Source organism: Podarcis filfolensis (genome assembly GCF_964270895.1).
Source record: "Podarcis filfolensis genome assembly, chromosome: 2".
Lineage (NCBI taxonomy): Eukaryota > Metazoa > Chordata > Lepidosauria > Squamata > Lacertidae > Podarcis > Podarcis filfolensis.
This window is the reverse complement of record NC_139605.1, coordinates 3,281,971-3,301,282: the sequence shown is the minus strand read 5'-3', so window position 1 is coordinate 3,301,282 and position 19,312 is coordinate 3,281,971. Positions and strand designations below refer to the sequence as shown.

At 46.0% G+C, this 19,312-nt stretch overlaps 1 protein-coding gene across 1 annotated transcript; it reads right to left on the bottom strand.

Moving 5' to 3' along the window:
* Nucleotides 1–338: 338 nt before the first annotated feature.
* Nucleotides 339–4,927, bottom strand: LOC310756664 (vomeronasal type-2 receptor 26-like). Its single transcript, XM_083601182.1, has 4 exons — nt 4,127–4,927; nt 2,329–2,556; nt 1,758–1,884; nt 339–1,279 (listed from the first exon to the last, which is right to left on the bottom strand). Exons 1-4 carry the CDS (start codon nt 4,868–4,870, stop codon nt 369–371), a joined length of 2,010 nt encoding a protein of 669 aa, XP_083457308.1. The 5' UTR covers nt 4,871–4,927; the 3' UTR covers nt 339–368.
* Between the last annotated feature and the right edge of the window lie 14,385 nt (nt 4,928–19,312).

Here is a 19,312-nt window from a genome sequence, read left to right as displayed (position 1 = left end):
AGCCATTTTTCACCTTCTCACCCCTTGCTTTTTCCTGTAAGACCTATTGCAGTCGTTAAGAGTCGTCAACAGGCTCATCACAGCTATCTGCCAGTCACCCATTCCCACCACCCTTCTGAGTAATACCCCTCCCCACCTTCTCACTATATAGAAGGATCTGGCAACTTCTGTTTCAGTGTATCTGAAGAAGTGTGCATGCACACGAAAGCTCATACCAAGAACTAACTTAGTTGGTCTTTAAGGTGCTACTGGAAGGAAATTTTTTTTTTGTTTTGACTATGGCAGACCAACACAGCTACCTATCTGTAACTGAATCATTTTTCAAGAATCTCACTTCCCTACCTTCTTGAAAAATAATATTTTAAGAATCAGATGCTATTTTTAGTTTTTGCTGTCAGGTGCTCCTTTGTGTTCAGATCAGGTCTCAGCAAAATAATGTAGCATTTGGGAATGAAGATGCAGCCCAGAAGCCCAGCACTGGAGGCCAAGATGGAGAAAACCTGAACGGCTACCATGTATTTCCCTTTGGTGCTCAGGTAGGTGGGAACAAAGGACACCCAAACACTGCAGAAGACCAGCATGCTGAAGGTGATCAGCTTGGCTTCATTGAAGGCCCCAGGCAGCTTCCTGGCTAGGAAAGCCACCGTGAAGCAGATGGCAGCCAAGAAGCCCATGTAGCCAAGGGCACCATAGAACATGGCCACAGACCCTTCGTTGCATTGCAGGATGATCTCCCCAGGCTGGGAGTGCATGTCGGAGTCTGGGAATGGTGGTGAGATCCCCAGCCAGATCATGCAGATGACAACTTGGACACAGGAACAGGAAATGACAATGGAGTTGGCCAGACTCTTCCCCAGCCATCTCCTCACTGAGTTCCCTGGCTTGGTGGCCAGGAAGGCCAGAACCACAGTGATGGTTTTTGCCAACACAGAAGAAACAGCAACAGAGAAGATGATGCTGAAGGCTGTTTGTCGGAGAAGGCAGGTCCCTTTCCTTGGCCTCCCAATGAACAGGAAGGAGGACAAAAAGGAAAGCAGGAGGGAGACGAGGAGGATGTAGGAGAGGTCCCGGTTGTTGGCTTTGACTATGGGAGTTTCGTTGTATTTAATAAAGATTCCTAAATCAAAGCTTGTGGCTAAGGACCCCAGGAGGGCAAGGGAAAGTAGGACAACCCCCAGAGATTCTTCATAGGCTAGGAAGGTGATATGCTTGAACACACATTGATCTCGGTTCATGTTTGGATGCTGATTTTCTGGGCATTTTTTGCAATGGTCTGCATCTGCAAAAGAGAGAGAGAGAGAGAGAGTAATGTCTACTACTCTGGATTCAGCCAAGCCCTGAGCAGTATCTAGCCGCTGGGGAGGGATTCAGTTGTAGACCAAGTCAGTCTGGGACAGCCACAGATCACTACAGGTATTTAATTAGGTTTTTCTAAACATTAGCTCTACCCCGAAGAAATGTGGGACAGATTCCAGGGCTGGAGATCCCCAGCTTGGCCTCTGGCAGGTTGGGCTGCTTGGAGCCCCCTATACCAGGGCCAAAAGGAGGATCAGGGGTCTGTGCAGAAGTTTAATATCCACCCTAGGTCCATAACAATCTCCCTCCTTAAGGACCCCGGGACAGTTAAGTCTAGTCAAAGGCAACTATGGGGTGCAGTGTTCATCTCGCTTCAGGCCGAGGGAGAATTGGTTTTGAGAGATTCCTGACTGAACCCTTCTCTCTTCCCCAAGGCCAGCCTTTCCATTGGAGTCACCCACCTTCCTGAGTGGAGATGGTCCCTTCTGCACAGGGAAGACATACATAACAGCAAAGAGGCTTCCCTTCCTGAATCACCTTGACGGATCCAGGGCGACAGCTTTCCACACACCTGGAAGTAGGAAGGGTCTAGGCACAGAGACGAAGAGCGTCAATGAGAATTGTTCTTTAAGGCATAGTATGTTGTCATCTGCTGTAGCATCTGGACTATAGCTTGAAACTCAGCATTTCCCATCACTGTCCATTACATGAATTATTCATGATTAAATTCAGAAAAAACAAAGGACCTCCATTAAATAAAGTTCTGTATATGGGCCATGAGCTATTCACTACCGATAAAATTCATGTAACAAGAGAAAAGCAAGGAGCCCCCCTTTCCCCAAACACACAGTTTAGCAGGAAGCCTTCTTTGGCACCCAGCTGAGCAGAGGAGCTGTAGGAACTATCTGGAACAACGGCCCAGTGCTGGAGTTGACAGGCAACAGAGGGCAGCAGCCCACAGAACAGGGAGCACTTATTAGAGCTCATAGAAAAGAGAGCAAAATGACAGGCATGATTCCCATTCCCCGTCACCTGATTGAGCCACTTGGGCCACACAATGGCCTCCTGGTCGATGGTGCACTTCAGGTCTGGGGATCCCTGTCTGTCGATACTCCCAAACTTCACTCTGAGGACGGATTTATTGGGGAACACCACCCAGTTCACAATGTCCAAGTCGGCTGCCAGCTCCCCGTTCTCATCCAAATACACTCTGTCCATGGAAGAATTGTAGAACTGGGTGTTTCCTAGGAAAGGGTGGAGCTGGAACAGAAGCAAAGATGAGAGCATTTAGAATAAAGGGAAGCATAGGCCCCTGTTTTGCTATCCCAGAAATGGAAAGTCAGCGAGGTCCCAGCTAAAGAGGATTGGCAACTTAAGTGGACAGAATATGGAGAACATGCAGATTTAACATACAGAATAAGAGAGCAAGAAGAAGATACATTGAAAGAAGAGTGGAAAACATTTATTGAATATATGGAAAAAGCAGTATACAGCTGAAAATGGTGACAGCATTATGAGAAATTCAACCACGTAAATAATGTTTAATGGATGTAAAAGTAGAAAACTGATTTGAATGGTTATAGTAAAATATGCAGGGGTGTATAAGATGTAAAATGGACCAAGGAAAGAGAAGAAGGGAAGTCATTGGATATTTGTAAAATGTTTATTTGGAATTGTTAGATTGAAAATTTAATTAAAATTATCTAATAATAATAATAATAATAATAATAATAATAATAATAATAATGGAAGCATACTGACAATCCACTTCCCCTTTGCTTAGAGCTGGTTGCAGACTCAAATAGAAATGGAGGGATCTTGTCACTTTTGGTTCATATTCTTTTCTCTCTCACACAAACCCCAATCTTAAATTCAGTTCTCCACATTTCTGAACCATTTTTAAAATAATAATAGAAACTCATCACAATTCTTCAGCATTTCTGTGTGATTTTCTCCTAGTAAGCATGTTTTTGAAGGATGCTGCCCCCTTGGATTGTTTCAGAAATTAGGTTTGTTTTTCCTTTCAAGGCAAACTGAATGAAATCTCCAATATGGGCTTCAGCAGGGAAAGTCAGGAGCTTGGTGGAGGGAGCAGAACAGAGTCAAGCGGGTGTCAAAGGAATAGAGACTAGAGACAGCCTGGTCAATGTCATCTCCCCTGCCAAAATTAATTCCAACTTGCGGGAAAAGGAGAATTGGGCACATGATGGGAGCAGTTGTTCGGGGGGCTGTGCAATGAGGCAAGAATAAGAATAGCAAACAGAAATGAAAAATGTATATGTATTAAGGAAGGTTGAAAATGGAAAATGGCTAATGTGTTTTGCAAACTTTGGCTTCTTTCCATAGTATTTTTTTTTTCTGAAGGGCTCCAGGCTCTTGCTGAGATTAAGATTAACTAACTGGTTGTTGTTCTCTGCTAGCTAACGTGAGTGCTGTAACCTTAGATCATGTGACAAAGGTATTGGATTGCAATATCTCCTTTTTGAAAGGAGTTGCCTTTTAGTCTTTGGCTCCAAAACTCAATAGAGTCAATATGTAAAGGAAGCTCTCCTGAAGGTAAAGCAAACAGCCTGGAGGCTGAAAGGCAGGAGAGAGAGAGAGAGAGAGAGAGAGATCCCGAGCCAGTGCTGGAAAGAATGATGTTTTCATTCTGTTATAAAGAGTTCTGTCAGTAAAAAGTGAATAATATTTCTATGGGCCTGGACAATAATTCGTCTCCAAAAGGAAATGAATGCTTCCAATCGTTTCAAACTGCGCAATATTCAATATCTGCAACACTACAATCGACTGTCATGCTCAGTTGAGATGTCTATGAAGGGAAAGAAACTACCTGCCATGGCTGTAGCCTTTGAAGTCCCATTCTCTCAGTTCCCCTCTGCTTAGATCTAGATGAATATGCAGCATTTAAGGCATGAGCCACGGCTTGCAGAGTGTTGTAGATCCTGTAGCTGTCTAGAGAGAGGATTCTTTCCAGATCATCTTGGGGAAGCCTCTCCAGTTTCCCTCTCTCTCTGCATCTTGTCTGGCCTTTCACTGAGAATGCATGCTTTAAATAGGAGCAATTAAAAGCATCCTCCCAAAACTTCTTAATACCAAAGAAAAAGGGTGGAAAATCACCGTATTTTGTCTCTTTACTTGTCTCAGTGAAGAAGGAAAATATACCATGGATGTGTTGGAAAGATATGTCATTATACATCAGCTCCAGGGCGACATCCCACAAAACTGTTGTGATGAAGATTTTCCCAACAATGAATTTCATCAATATGTCAAAAAACTGTTGTATAATTTGTAGTCCATTTAAGAAATAAGTCCTTTCCCCGTAGTAAACAAATACATGCACTTGCCTCCACTTGCGGAATGGAAGACGAGGTATGTATACTCCATTTGTATTCAATCTTTGGATGCTTTGTGAGATGACAACACAGACACCGCTCTTGATGAGCACGGGTGTCAAGCTCTTCAGGAACCTCTCTCCATTGTCAGTGTCTGGTGCAAGGAGGCCAATCAAGGTCCATCGGAAGTGCTGGAGCAGCTTGACAATCCCTGGGTACAGGGCTTCTTCTTTGGGGAGCATCCGGTAGAAAAAAGGGAAATGCCTCTTATCATTCAGAACATGAGAGACAAAAGCATAAGTGACCTGGGAAGAGAAGGAAGATTTGTATCTTGTTTGATTTCAGATCAAAGCCTAAATATTTCTAAGCCCAACATGAGATTGGGTAGTCTTAGGCAGGAGGAAGGTCTAGTGCAAGGACCCTTTGGTGGGAACAGTGATTTCCTTGAAGGTCTAGTGCAAGGACCCTTTGGTGGGAACAGTGATTTCCTTGAAGGTTGTGGCAGCCGGAAAGAAGGCAAATTTGATGCTAGGGATAAACAGGAGGGTAGCTGAAAATAAAACAGCCGATATCATAATGCTATTATACCTCTCTCCATTCCTACCTGTGGGATTTTATAGATGCCCAACACGTTTGAAATCTGGATGGAGTTTTGAGAGTCGGACCCTTCGAGAACAGCCAGTAAGTTAGTCTGTTTACCACAGCTGTAGTTTGGAAAGTTCAGCTGCCCAATGGACAGCATGTCTAGCAAAGCATCATAGGTCACCCTTCCATTAAAAAAGTTCTCATGGATGCTGTAGCCCAGGGTGATGTTGGGTAACAGCTTTTGATTCTGGTTGATCGCTTGAATGGCATACAAGAAGGAGAGGAGCTGCCAGTACTTTGTGGATCCTTTCCTGGGGGGAGAAATTATATACATGCCAGTACTGACCAAGTAATATTTCTGTTCTACCTCTAATATTCAGCTCTATCTCTCTTTCAAATCAGAACCAGTGAAGGCAGTGAAGGTCCTGTGTGAGTGTCTGGAGGCGGTTTGAGGAGGATGGCGGCTAACAGATTGAGGTTGAATCCTGACAAGACAGAAGTACTGTTTAGGGGGGACAGGAGGCAGGCAGGTGTGGAGGACTCCTTGGTCCTGAATGGGGTAACTGTGCCCCTGAAGGACCAGGTGCACAGCCTAGGAGACATTTTGGACTCACAGCTGTCCATGGAGGCGCAGGTCAATTCTGTGTCCAGGGCAGCTGCTTACCAGCTCCATCTGTGTTACCAGCCATGTTTAGGGAAGCTTTTAATGTTTAACAGACCACTGTATTTTAATATTTTGTTGGAAGCTGCCCAGAGTGGCTGGGGAAACCTAGCCAGGTGGGTGGGGTATAAATTATTATTATTATTATTATTATTATTATTATTATTATTATTACTATTATTATGGATCTAAGACAGTGATTAAAAGATCCAGAAAGCACTATCATAATTCCACTTTGAGAAAGTAGATATTTCCCCCTTGTATATTAAACCTAAGGCAAACAGACACCCTTCTCCTACCATAATTTTTCAGAAAAATCCTGCAGAATCAGCCCCAAGGCTCATCCGTTCCAGCATTCTCAAGGCGGCCAACCAGATGCACATGGAAAACTGAGAAGCACAAGAACTCTTCCCCTACTTGAGATTCTCAGTTACTGGTACCCAGAGGCATAGTGCCTGTGACAGTGAATGGAGAACATAGCCATTGTGACTGGTAGCCGCTGAGAGCCTCATCACCCCCAAATTTATCTGCCAGTGGGATCTCCTTATGTTCTTAAAGGCAGGTACCAGATCATGAGAAAGGCCCCTGAAAGTAACTGGAGATGAGTTGGATCTCATGGAAATGGTAGCAAGTGGAACACCAGGAACTCCATCCCCACAAAAGGTCTTACCAATAAAAGCTGGTGGAAGGACATTGGCTAAAGATATGAGGATGAAACATAGTGTTTGTGGCAGAGATGACCCCACTGATGAGGTGGTCTCCTGGCCTGAAATAATTAGGTGAATCTATCTCATCCCTTTCCAAAGACAAGAGGCATTTTGTCTTCAGTTTCCCACAGTCCCCATAAGGCAGTAGAAGCAGTAGAATGAGGACCATCTTTTTCCTCCCAGGAACGAGCACCTCCCTTACAAAGAATTAGAAGTCTTTTGTTGTGGTCCTTGCAAGATGCAGTAACTTTCTTCTTACTAACGGAGCCCTGCAGAGGGATCACATCTGAAGTGGAGAGAAGTCAGGCCAACCTCATTCTGGTGCAGGTATCATCTGTCCTAAATCTCAGCCCCCCCCCCAAGTTTTGGGTGGCTCAGGAGGGATATATCTGCCAGACCTTTCTGCCTCAGATCCATAACACCATGCTTAGTGGACTCAAATGTGATCTTTGGAAGCAAAAAAACCACACACACTATCATTTTGATAATTATATGGAGAAGTAGTACCACCTCTGCAAGTTCCTAGACACTTTATGCAGCTCCACCTGCAACTGCTGGGCTGAAGAAAAACATGTTTATGAAAACTCCAAGATCTGCCTCCAAACTGTGAGATGCAAATGCCAAAGATTGGTGGAAAGTACCAAGATTAAGAGTTAGAAGTTACCTGAACTATTCTACGTGAACTCTGGCAGAATCCCCCCCCCCCACTGATGCAAACACAGGATAGGGCTATTCTGATGAATTTGAGAGGTGAACAAGGGAACTGAAATTGCACGTAAAGACAGAAGCGATTCAGATTTTTTTGTAGGTTTCTTGTTTTGTTTTTGTTCTTGTTTTTATTATATACTTTTTAGTCTTATCCTGTATTTTTATGCTGTGAACCACCCTGAAATCATCGGGTGAAGGGCGGTGTACAAATTTAATAAAGAAACAGACAAACCAACACTTGGACTTCCAACAAAGCGTTCCACAAGGTGCCTCCTGAGTAAGCTTAGTAGTCATGGAATAAGAGAAGAGGTCCTCTGGTGGATCAGGAATGGAAATTGCAGGAAGCAGAAAATAGGTTTAAGTGGATAGTCCTTCAAATGGGGGGTGGGGGTGGTGCCAGATGTTCTTGACCAAAATCTCGCAAGGACAATCTGGCTACATCATTTGGCACCAACTAAAGATTCTGCACCAGACCCAAGGGCAGCCCCAGAAAGAGTGCATTGCAGTAGTCCAGCTCCAAGTTTTCCATTACTCCAGTGGTGACAAACAGCCATAGAGGACACGTGGGTCTCTAGTGAGAAAGGTGTATCCAAGAGTACCCCCAAACTATGCACTTGCTCCTTTAGAGGAAGTGCAACTCCACCTGGAAGTGGGAATTATCCAAAGAGCCCACAAATTGTGTGTCAAGCTCCTGTGTTCCTGTCACTCCCTAAGTGATGAAAAACCAGACAAGACAACAGCATAACATTGGGTCCAAATAAGCCACAACTCTATCGATTACAGATGTGAATGGTTTGGCATCGGCATTGCGTATAGCCATTTATTCCACCGCAGTCCACCTGCTGGGAGTGCATCTAAGGGTAATCCACACCTGCCCCCCATGACCTTCATCAAGTAGGGGTAACCACCGAGGGGTCCCTGTTGGAGGAGTGCTATGGCCCTAGCCCCCGCCTGGGCATCCGGACAGAAGCAACTCCTTACAGATCCCTTTGATAGGTTACCCTTAACCAAAAAACGGCAGACAGAGGCTGTAACCTCCCCTCCAGCCAAGACTAAGGCTTACCCAATGCCTAACCTCACAAAGTTGTGAGGAATGCTATGAGGAAGGCAAAAATCAAATGGCCAGGGCCAAGTTGCCAAATAGAAAAATTTCTGCCAGGTGTTAGATTTCTGTTTATGACGCTGTGCAGTTTTTGGAGTCACAAGACTCCGTTTACATTCCAGACTGTTGGAAGTCTCATGGGAGAAGGATGTTATTATTACTGTTTTCCTGTTTCTTTGTTCCAGTTGGTTCTCTGCCTTCACAGAGAGCAGAAGTGTATTCTTTTCTGTCCTGCGTAGTTAGAAATAAAACGTAGCAATGTAGCTCATATATTTCTCGTCCTTCTGCGGATGTTTGTATACTCTGCGGAATGGGAACGTGCCTGGAGCCTCATCAAAGGCTTAGGTCGTTAATCACCGTCGGAGATGATGAAGAACGTACAAGGAGGAGTAGCTCGGTCGTGCGGAGTTCCGACACCAGGCCCCAAATATGGTGGCTGACAATGTTCATAGGAAGGTCTTAGTATGAAAATAAGACACATGAAAAAGGGGATGGAGGGTGGGAGATCCAATGACAAACTGGGGAGGAGGCCTGGGCAGGCCCCAAGTTATCCCCCCAGGGAGCGGGGCCAAGCAATGACTATTGGCCAGTTGGGCCCACCACCTTCGGAATGCCTGCACCTAAGCCTGGCACAATTGGTCAATCCGCAGGCAGGCTGCAACCCTCCCCAGCAGGGCACCAAATTGCGGGCATGGACTTGGTTGGGCGCAACGCCGCCTGACCATTAAAGGTAAGTGGACTTTCCAGGATTTGAACACAGTTTATTGGACCTTATGGAGTCCACTGCTGCATCCAGACACTGGTAACAAGCCTTCAGAGACTCTCCTGTTATGGAGAAATAGAGCTGTGTGTTAATGTAAAGGTGTAAAGACCCCTGGATGGTTCAGTCTCGTCAAATGCGACTATGGGGAGTGGCGCTCATCTCGCTATCAGGCCGAGCGATCGGGTGTTTATCCACAGACAACTTTCCAGGTCATGTGGCCAACATGACTAAACCGCTTCTGGCGCGATGGGACACCGTGATGGAAGCCAGAGCTTGGGACTTGGGACACAATATACAAATGGCAGATTGGGAGAGGTTATGGAAAACAGATTTGAAATTTATGGAACCTTGTTCACTGACATAAAATTATATGAAAATGATGTACTGGTGGTATTTGGCTCCAAATAGAACGAGTTCAAATATGGAGAGAGTCAGAACTTACAGGGTTAAGAAGTTCTGAGTGACGTCTCACATTCTGAGGCGTGGTTTAGAATACTGAGGGGAGTGTTCTACTCTGTCTCTCAGAGTGTGTGTTGCTCCGTACCGGGAGAGGAGCAAGATGTGTGCTCTGTCACCAGGAAAGTTATGATTTGTTGTTTTGCTACGAGAATAAAGCGATTTGTAAGATAAGGAGGACACCGTGCATTAAGCCTAATTTGTTACGCACACATGGCAACAGCTTCTGTTTCTACGCTGCGTATGCACTCTGCTGAAGCAAGCTGTGAGGAGCCCTTTGGAGCAGAGCACCGCAGGGGAAGCGTGTGGACTCCGGGGGCACGCAAAGCTTCCAATAAATCATCCCATAGGTTATGGAGTTATCAGCAACGCTGTGAAGCAAGCTGCGTTCGTGCCGGTGTGTGCTGCGGCCAGCTGAAGAGACGCTGGAGAAAGGCTGGAGCCAGCTGGAGCTGTGCCTAAGCTTTAAGGCAGGGAGCTCGCTGGGAGGATCTGCGCTTGAACCGGGTGCGAGAAGAAGCTACTACTGTTCGTAAGTAAGCTGGGCCCCGGGGAGAAGATGGCAGACAGCCATGAACTGTACTCAGTCCTTTTTGAAGAGGTGGACGGGAAGGAGCCCTGGGTCGCGTGGCAGGCACTGAAGACGGCAGTTCAGGCCACAGTGGGAGCCAGACCAGAGGGGGCCGGAAGCTGCCCAGAGGGAGCACCAAGCCCAGAAGGGGCTGAAGGACGCCCAGAAAGCCCAGTGGGGGCTGGGACTGTGTTTGGAAGCTGTGCACCCAGGAGTGGGGGTGCAGGCCAGATAGGCCACTCCAAGGGTCTTGAGAGTGCCCAGGCTGTTTGGCAGGAGCTGGAAGCCAAAAGCCACGTCCCCAGTTGCAGAAAAGCCTCAAGAAGGGCTGCTGGCAAGGTTGGGGGGGGCAAAGAAGACCAAAGGCCAGTTTGTAAAGTTTTCCACTCGTCGTTGCTTTGTTTGCAATTCCCCTGACCATCTGCACAGCTGCTGCCCACAGAGAGCAAGGGAGACAGGGCAGGATGTTTCCAAGGTCGCTTCCCATGGGAACCAGCCAGGTTTCCATGGCAACCAGTCCAGCAGAGGAGGCAGGCGTGGGAAGACGCAGAAACGACCAGAGGGGGAAGACGGCGTTTATCACCTATCTGCTTCAATGGCAGTGTTAGAGGACACCTGCAAAGGCCCCAAGGACGGGGGCAGCGGGAAGTCTGTTGCTAAGGCAACAACGAAGGACAGAGTGCTGCGTTGGGTCGTAGACTCTGCTGCAAATAAACATATCGTGTCTGAGACACCTGGTGTCAAGATAAGGAACTGCAGGGCTGTTTCAGCTGGGAGATCAGTGTGTTTTGCTGATGGGTCACAGAGACATGTAACCAATGTGGGAAATGTGTTTGTTTCTGTTTTACAGGCGTAGCTGGAAGTCTACGTGTCGCCAGGGATAAAGCATTGTCTTTTATCTGTACCTTGTCTCTTACAGGAGGGGTATATGGTTTGTTTTGAGAAGAATGTCTGTACAATTTCCAGAGGGGGGAAGCAGCTAGTACGTGTTGAGAGAAATCAGAACAACCTCTTTGTTCTGGAAACATCTCTGGAGGGTGAAGGGAATGCTGGCAAGGCCACCATTCACACTCATGTTTCATGTGCTTGCGTGTGGCACAAGACAATGTCACATGGCCCCTGTGAAGACATTCAGATGTTATCAGAGTGCACCAAAGGGTGCAAGGTAAGAGAATGTGGTGAACTTCTAAATTGCAGGGCTTGCAGGAAAGCCAAGAATAAGGGATACAGTTATCCCAGGGTGGAGAGAGTAACCACAAAGCCTTTTGAGCTTGTGCACGCAGACCTTTTTGGTCCCATGCCACAGCCAAGTCTGGGCAAGGCCAGGTTTCTGCTGACGCTGACAGATGATTTTACGCAAAACTCATGGGCGTTGACGCTGAGAACGAAGGAGGACGCAACACAACTGATCAAGGATTGGGTTGCAGAGGTGGAACTAAGGTTCTCCACCAAGGTGCAAGGGTTCAAGTGTGACCGAGGTTCAGAGGTCACTGGGTCTGCTCTAAAGAGGTTCTTTCGCCAGAGAGGGATATGTCACAAGGTGACTTCTCCTCAGGAGAGTGGCGTGGCAGAGCTGAGGAGTAAAGCTCTGGTTCAAGCATCAGAGATTCTACTGTGTGACTCTGGTTTGCCTCAAAGTTTTTGGGGGGAGGCGGTAAAGACGGCCAATTTCACGATGAACAGGTGCTACAATTCAGTGGTAGGTGACACCCCGTATTTCTTGCTCAACGGACAGAGACCGCAGGTGCATTTCTTCCGTTCGTTTGGTTGCAGAGCCATGGTGCCTGTACCAAAGTTTCAGCAGCAAGAGGGTGGCCCAAGGTACCAGGAAATGATCTTCTGTGGGTATGAACCTGCGACAAAGGGGTGGAGATTTGCATGTCCAGAAGGTGATCAGACCAAGCTTCTGATCAGTAAACATGCTGAATTCTATGAGCAACAGGATAGTAGGGCAAGGCGCAAAGCGAGCCCTGACGTTCACTCAGATTGTCTGTCTGAATCTGAGGAGGAGGGAGAGCCAGGTGATGGGGACCAGATCTATGATCAGGGTCAGCACCAGGGTAGGGCGTCTCCACAGGTTGTTAAAAGAGTGTCCAAGAGTGAGCCCTCATCTCCTGTTAGCATAAAGGAGAAAGCTCACAGACGGTTCAAGTCAGAGGGGGAGTCGTCTGATGAAGAAGACGCACTTGCTGGCCCCAGTGGGTCAGAAGAAGCACCCCAGTTTGTGCCCAGGCGGTCATCTCGGGCAACAAAGGGAATTCCACCTGAGAGGTTTCAGGTCACAAATGCGTGGGTTGGTCTCGCACAGTGCGAACCTGAGATTTGTGAGGAGGTTCAACAGGTGCCTGACAATGATGCCAGGAAGGAGCGAAAGGCAGTGGAGAAAGTGTTGAACACTCAGAGGTCCTCTCAGAATATGATACGAGAGGGGGTATGGAGAGAGTCAGAACTTACAGGGTTAAGAAGTTCTGAGTGACGTCTCACATTCTGAGGCGTGGTTTAGAATACTGAGGGGAGTGTTCTACTCTGTCTCTCAGAGTGTGTGTTGCTCCGTACCGGGAGAGGAGCAAGATGTGTGCTCTGTCACCAGGAAAGTTATGATTTGTTGTTTTGCTACGAGAATAAAGCGATTTGTAAGATAAGGAGGACACCGTGCGTTAAGCCTGATTTGTTACGCACACATGGCAACAGCTTCTGTTTCTACGCTGCGTATGCACTCTGCTGAAGCAAGCTGTGAGGAGCCCTTTGGAGCAGAGCACCGCAGGGGAAGCGTGTGGACTCCGGGGGCACGCAAAGCTTCCCATAAATCATCCCATATCAAATACCTGCTGGAAATGTAAAGAAAAAGAAGGTACCTTTTCTCATATGTGGTGGATGTGTAAATTCATCAGCAAATCTCTTTGGAGGTCTACCTTTCGTGGCTCTTTCACGAATTAGTCATAAGTCTTCAATACTCTCCTCTTCTTTCTTAGGAGAAAAGTGGCCTATAGTGAACAGTGGTTCCTCCAATTCTCGATCAGAGCCTTCAGAGGGTCGCATAGAGGCCGTAGCACTCTTGAAATCCTCTGAATCATCCGATTCAGTTTCAGATTCAGAATCAGAACCTTCATTAGTGGGTGTGGGCCTTTGCTGTTGTTTATCCTCAGTCTCTTCACTGTCATCAGGATAACATTGGAAAATTCCCACATTCTCCCCCCACTTGGCTATAAAGTAACTAAAAAATTACGGGAGATGATATATAATGAATTAGAAAAAATGTTTAAAATAACTATTGTTTAAAAAACCAGAAGCCATCTTATTAGGAATTACAGTTACTGAGATACCAAAGGACCAGAAAAGATTGTTTATGTATGCGACAACAGCCGCAGGGATGCTACTAGCCCAGAGATGGAAGAAACAACTCTGACCAGAGAAGAATGGCAAACCAAGTTGATGGACTATGCTGAAATGGCAAAATTAACTGGGAAGCTCAGAAAGCAAGACCATTGTAAGCAGGTTAAAACATTAGCAGGATTTTACACACACTTGTAAATTAATGGAAAGTATGGACAATTTGGAAAGACAAAATTTGGACAGTCTTGATTTGCAGGTGTAAATATTACCACTAGGACCCATGGAAGGGATGAGGGGAAGTCAGGAAATTCAGCGTAATTTCGGCATTTGAATCTTGTATTGCTTTTTGTTGTATGTTTATTTATGTTTTAAAATCAAACATTTTTTTTTTAAAAAAAGCATCAAACTGCTAGGTTGGCAGGAGCTGGGACAGAGCAATGGCAGCTGGCTACTGTCACATGGATTCGAACCGCCAACCTTCCGACAAGCAAGCCCAAGAAGCTCAGTAGGTCACAGTGCCACCCATGTCCCTAGAGCTGTGTGTTATCGGCATACTGGTGGCCCCTTGCTCCAAAACTCCTCAGGACCGCACCCCATGACTTCATATATATTTTAAATAGCGTATAGATCTTAAATAGCACTGGGGAGAGAATAATACCTTGCAGCACCCCATAACACATCAAAATTTACAAAAAGGGCAACCCAAATGATCACAACATGTCAAGGAATAGTCTGAAGATGAGGACAGGGGAATGCATTCTATGGCAGACCAGTTTCCTCTCCGATGGAGAGATGGAGGGGAAAAGTCACACACACACCCTTGTTCACAGCGTGTTCAGAAGTAGAGAGAGAGACAGAAGCAGAACAGCTAAGGGAGGAGTGGCCCAGGTACGAGATAATGACAAGGGAACCCGAAGGGAGGGGGCAGCTAGTTGAGATGTCACTTGAGAGTGTGGGGAACCCCCCTCACCACAGACTCAGAGGTCTGAACATATCAGAGAGCAAAGAAGTCAGAGGGAGGGAGGAACTTCCCATTGGCACCAAAATGCTACGGAAGTCGGAAGGAGGATTTAGAGCAGCCAACTGCCCTCCTTGCAGAGAGCTGTGTATTTCTGCTTGCAACATGATGCTGTAATAAAAGGAATATAAATATATCAATTGCTTGTTAATTCTTATCTGTGATGTTACCAAAGGGAGAGGAGAATCTCCACGCCTGACACAACATCACTCTTCCCCCTTCCCCTTTCCGTTACTTCTCATGAAAACTCAAGGGATTTGTCCAAAGTTCTCCTTTGGGTCCACTAAAATGGACCCCATTTTTGAGAGGAACGTGAGGTACATCCTGCTTCTGATTCAGTCAATGAATCAGTCAACCAAAAAAATATGCTCTCCCCCTGATTCAAGGCTTCTCCAGACACCCTGCTGATTCAGCATTCATCCTGATTTACTTGATTATGTTGTGCTCTATAACAACAACAGCAACAACAATAATAATAATAATTTTATTTGTACCCCGCCCTCCGCAGCCAAGGCCAGGCTCAGGGCAGCTAACAAGCAATAATAAAAACAAGCTGAATGAATATAACTTAAAAACAAGATTGAAATAAAACATTAAAATGCAGCCTCATCACAGGAGGAGAAAGGAAAAAGAAAGAGGGGACGGGAATCAAATTGACTCCAAGCCAAAGGCCAGGCAGAACAACTCTGTCTTACACACCCTGTGGAAAGAAATCAGATCCTGCAGGGCCCTGGTCTCACCAGGCCGGAGCCAGTGTTGAAAAAGCCCTGGCTCTGGTTGAGGCTAATCTAACTTCCTTAGGGCCTGGGACCTCTAGGGTGTTGCTATTTATGGACCTTAAGGTCCTCCGTGGGGCATACCGGGAGAGGCGGTCCCGTAGGTACGAGGGTCCTAGGCCGTGAAGGGCTTTAAAGGTCAAAAGCAGCACCTTAAATCTGACCCTGTACTCCACCGGGAGCCAGTGCAGCTGGAAAAGCACTGGGTGAATATGCTCCCATGCAAGAGACCCTGTGAGGAGCCTCACTGCAGCATTCTGCACCCGCTAGAGTTGTGATTTGTGGGCTGGGAGATTATACAACAGTGAATATTCCTTGGAATATCCACCCAGATTTGCATAAGAGGGGTTCACATGCCTTCCCCCTAATCATTTAATCATTCTACACTTTTCTGTGGATTTTTGTGTAACTTTCAAAATTGCAAACCATTTTTAAAAGGGGCCTTTCTTGCACTATGGCAGAAATCTTTAACTGCAGGAAAACAAAGTTCTGCCATGCGCTGGAATCCCTCCTGCAAAATATTGACTCTCTGGAGGCACACTCTGATTTGATAGGTTCCAGTTGCCCCCATATGCCAGGACCATGAACTTGGGTGCATATCAGTTGAAGGTGCAGTAGCAGCTGATGCTTAAGTCCTGACTGAAAATGAGTATGCTGCAAGACTCAAGATCTACCCACTCTGGAAGAATGGCAGATGAAGTTGATTGACTGTATGGGACTGGCAGAAATGACCGGCAGAATCCGCGACCAGGGAGAAGAGTCGGCAGAAGAAGATTGGAAGAAATTCAAGGACTATTTACAGAAATACTATAAAATTAATGAACTTTGAAAAGATGCTGGATTGAATTTATGTGGTCTCTAGCTGTTATGATAAAGATAATCTGGGATTAAAATTGTTTAAGTCATAAAATTTTAAAAAGTTGATTGGAAAATATTAATATTAGTTAAAAGGAATGTAAAGAGATTAGGATTTGCTGGATTAACAATTTGAACTAGAAAACAAGAAGGGGAGGTATGAGGAAGTCAAAGAAACATGTTATTGAAAAATTGTTACTGAAATTGACTTGTTTTTAATATTTTTCTTTTTCTTTTTCTTTTTGTGTTTGTATAAAATTGGAAAATCTAATAAATATTTATATATATAAAAAAGAAAATGAGTATGCTGCAATTGAGAATGCTATGATTGTGCAAAGTGGCATTTAAAAATCCAAACCTACAAGGGGGTAAATAATGCAGCTGACTGTAAACACAGCTGAAACGCAATCTCATGAAATGTTCATGATGGTGAAAGTTGTGGTCACAGTTTCACTATGGTGTCAGTCCACCGTCAGTGAGTCTGATGGGCCTTTCCTCTCTCCTACAGGACGCTAATGGAAGGTATTTAAGCATCTCAGGGTGGACTCGTTTTATTTTCTGTGCTGGAAACAGCTGAGAGTTTAGATGCAGAAAGAATTAGAAACGTTTTCATTCAATGTAGGGCACTTTTTCATTCCAGTGGCTATCGTGGGAAATTCTGGAATGTCCTGTCCTTCCTGGCTGCCTGAAATCAATCAGGACCCCAGGCTCTTACCCAATGTCACCCTCGGCTATGTCATCTATGACCATTATTCTAATGCAAGGATGACTTCTGATGACCTGCTAGACCTGCTCTCTACTGGGCACGCAGACATTCCAAACTATGACTGTCGGAAGAGGAATAACCTGTTGGCTGTTCTTGAAGATGCTTAAGCTGATATTTCTAGATATGTGTCACCTGTGTCAAGCATCTACAAAATCCCACAGGTATGGCTGGTTCGGTGTTAAGACGGAGTTGTGTCTCTGCCATGGGCTTTTCATTCTTTCCTTTTTGGACTCTCCCAAAGGTGAGGGTGGGATGGAACCTGGAAGCAGGTGCACTCAAGACTGGTGTCAGATGCCCTATGCCACCCCACCACTGCTTTTAAAAACCATGTTGCTTGTTTACAATGCATTCAAAACACAGTTTTTTGAGTAATGTAGCTGAGTCCCTAGTCTAATATTCTGGGATGTGATTCAGTCCCACAAAATATTGAGAGTCTGGAGGCATTCCTGGAAGACCTCCTCCCGTTCTCCACGGTCAGCATTTTGTCTTGTTCTTTGTGTTCTTTGTGTGTGGGACTGTAGTTGGTCAATTGTCTGAGATTTGTCCTGGAACCACAGCAAAGCACTCACCTCTTCCTTTGCGTCCTGGGCAAGTTATGGATACACTGTTCCTACTATTCATGATAAAACCCAGTTCCCCTTTTTCTACCAGATGACCACAAAAGTAGATCCCCAGAATCTGGGGATTGTCCAACTGCTCCTGAACTTCAGATGGATGTGGATTCCCATATTGCATGGGAAAGTCCTTAAAACAATAACAATAATTGATTTATACCCCGTCCGTCTGGCTGGGTTTCTCCAGCCACTCTGGGTGGCTTCCAGCAAAATATTAAAATACAATAATTCATCACATATTAAAAGCTTCCCTAACAGGGCTCCCTTGAGATGTCTTCTCAAAGTCAGACAGTTGTTTATTTCTTTGACATCTGGTAGGAGGGCATTCCACAGGGCGGGTGCCACTATCGAGAAGGCCCTGTAACTTCACTTCCCGCAGGGAGGGAGCCAGCAGAAGACCCTTGGTGTTGGACCTCAGTGTCCAGACATAGGGATGGGGGTGGAGACACTCCTTCAGGTATACTGGGCCAAGGTGGTTAAGGGCTTTAAAGATGAGCACCAACACTGGAATTGTGTCCAGAAACGTACTGGGAGCCAATGTAGGTCTTTCAGGACCGGTGTTATGTGGTCTCGGCAGCTACTCCCAGTCACCAGTCTAGCTGCCGCATTCTGGATTAGTTGTAGTTTCCAGGTCACCTTCAAAGGTAGCCCCACATAGAATGTGTTGCAGTAGCCCAAGCGAGTCCTCAACACCAGCCCGCCCCCTGTCACCCAAGAACAGCACTTCTGTCTTGTCAGGATTCAACCACAATCAATTACCTGCCATCTATCCTCCAAATGCCTCCAGACACTCACACAGGACCTTCACCGCTTTCACTGGTTTCGATTTAAAAGAGAGTTAGAGCAGGGTATCATCCGCATATTGATGGACACCCAGTCCAAACCCCCTGATGATCTCTCCCAGGAGCTTCATGTAGATGTTAAAAAGCATGAGGGAGAGGATGGAACCCTGAGGCACCCCACAAGTGAGAGCCCAGGGGTCTGAACACTCATCCCCCACCACCGCTTTCTGAACACGGCCCAGGAGGAAGGAGTGGATCCACTGTATAACCCTCAGCTCCCAGCTCCTCTTGACGGTCCAGAAGGATGTCGTGGTCGATGGTGTCAAAGGCCACTGAGAGCTCCAGCAGAACCAGGAAACAGCTTTCACCTTTGTCCCTAGCGTGCCGGAGATCATCGACCAGCACAACCAAGGCAGTTTCAGTCCCAATATGAGGCCTGATTCCCGATTGGAAGGGATCCAAATGGTCCCCATCCTCCAGGCATGCCTGAAGTTCTTCAGCAACCACCTGCTCAATCACATGAATTTCTTCATGGGAAGCTAGACGCCTCTTGGAAGAGAAGCTGTTTCCACATTTCTATTACGCTTCATGCCCTGTACAGTGGTACCTCAGGTTACAGACGCTTCAGGTTACAGACTCCGCTAACCCAGAAATAGTACCTCAGGTTAAGAACTTTGCTTCAGGGTGAGAACAGAAATTGTGAGGGAGCAGCGTGGCAGCAGCGGGAGGCCTTGTTAGCTAAAGTGGTGCTTCAGGTTAAGAAGAGTTTCAGGTTGGAATTGACCAAGAAAGATGTTAATCTATTTTTGTATGCCACAACTGCGGCTTGTATTTTGTTAGCTAAAAAGTGGAAAACTCAAGAATTACCAACAGTAGAAGAATGGCAGATGAAGATGATGGATTTTATGGAGCTAGCCGTCCGTGACCAGAAGGAGGAACACCACAAAGAATGGAAGAAATTTAATGATTATTTAGCTAAATTTCAGG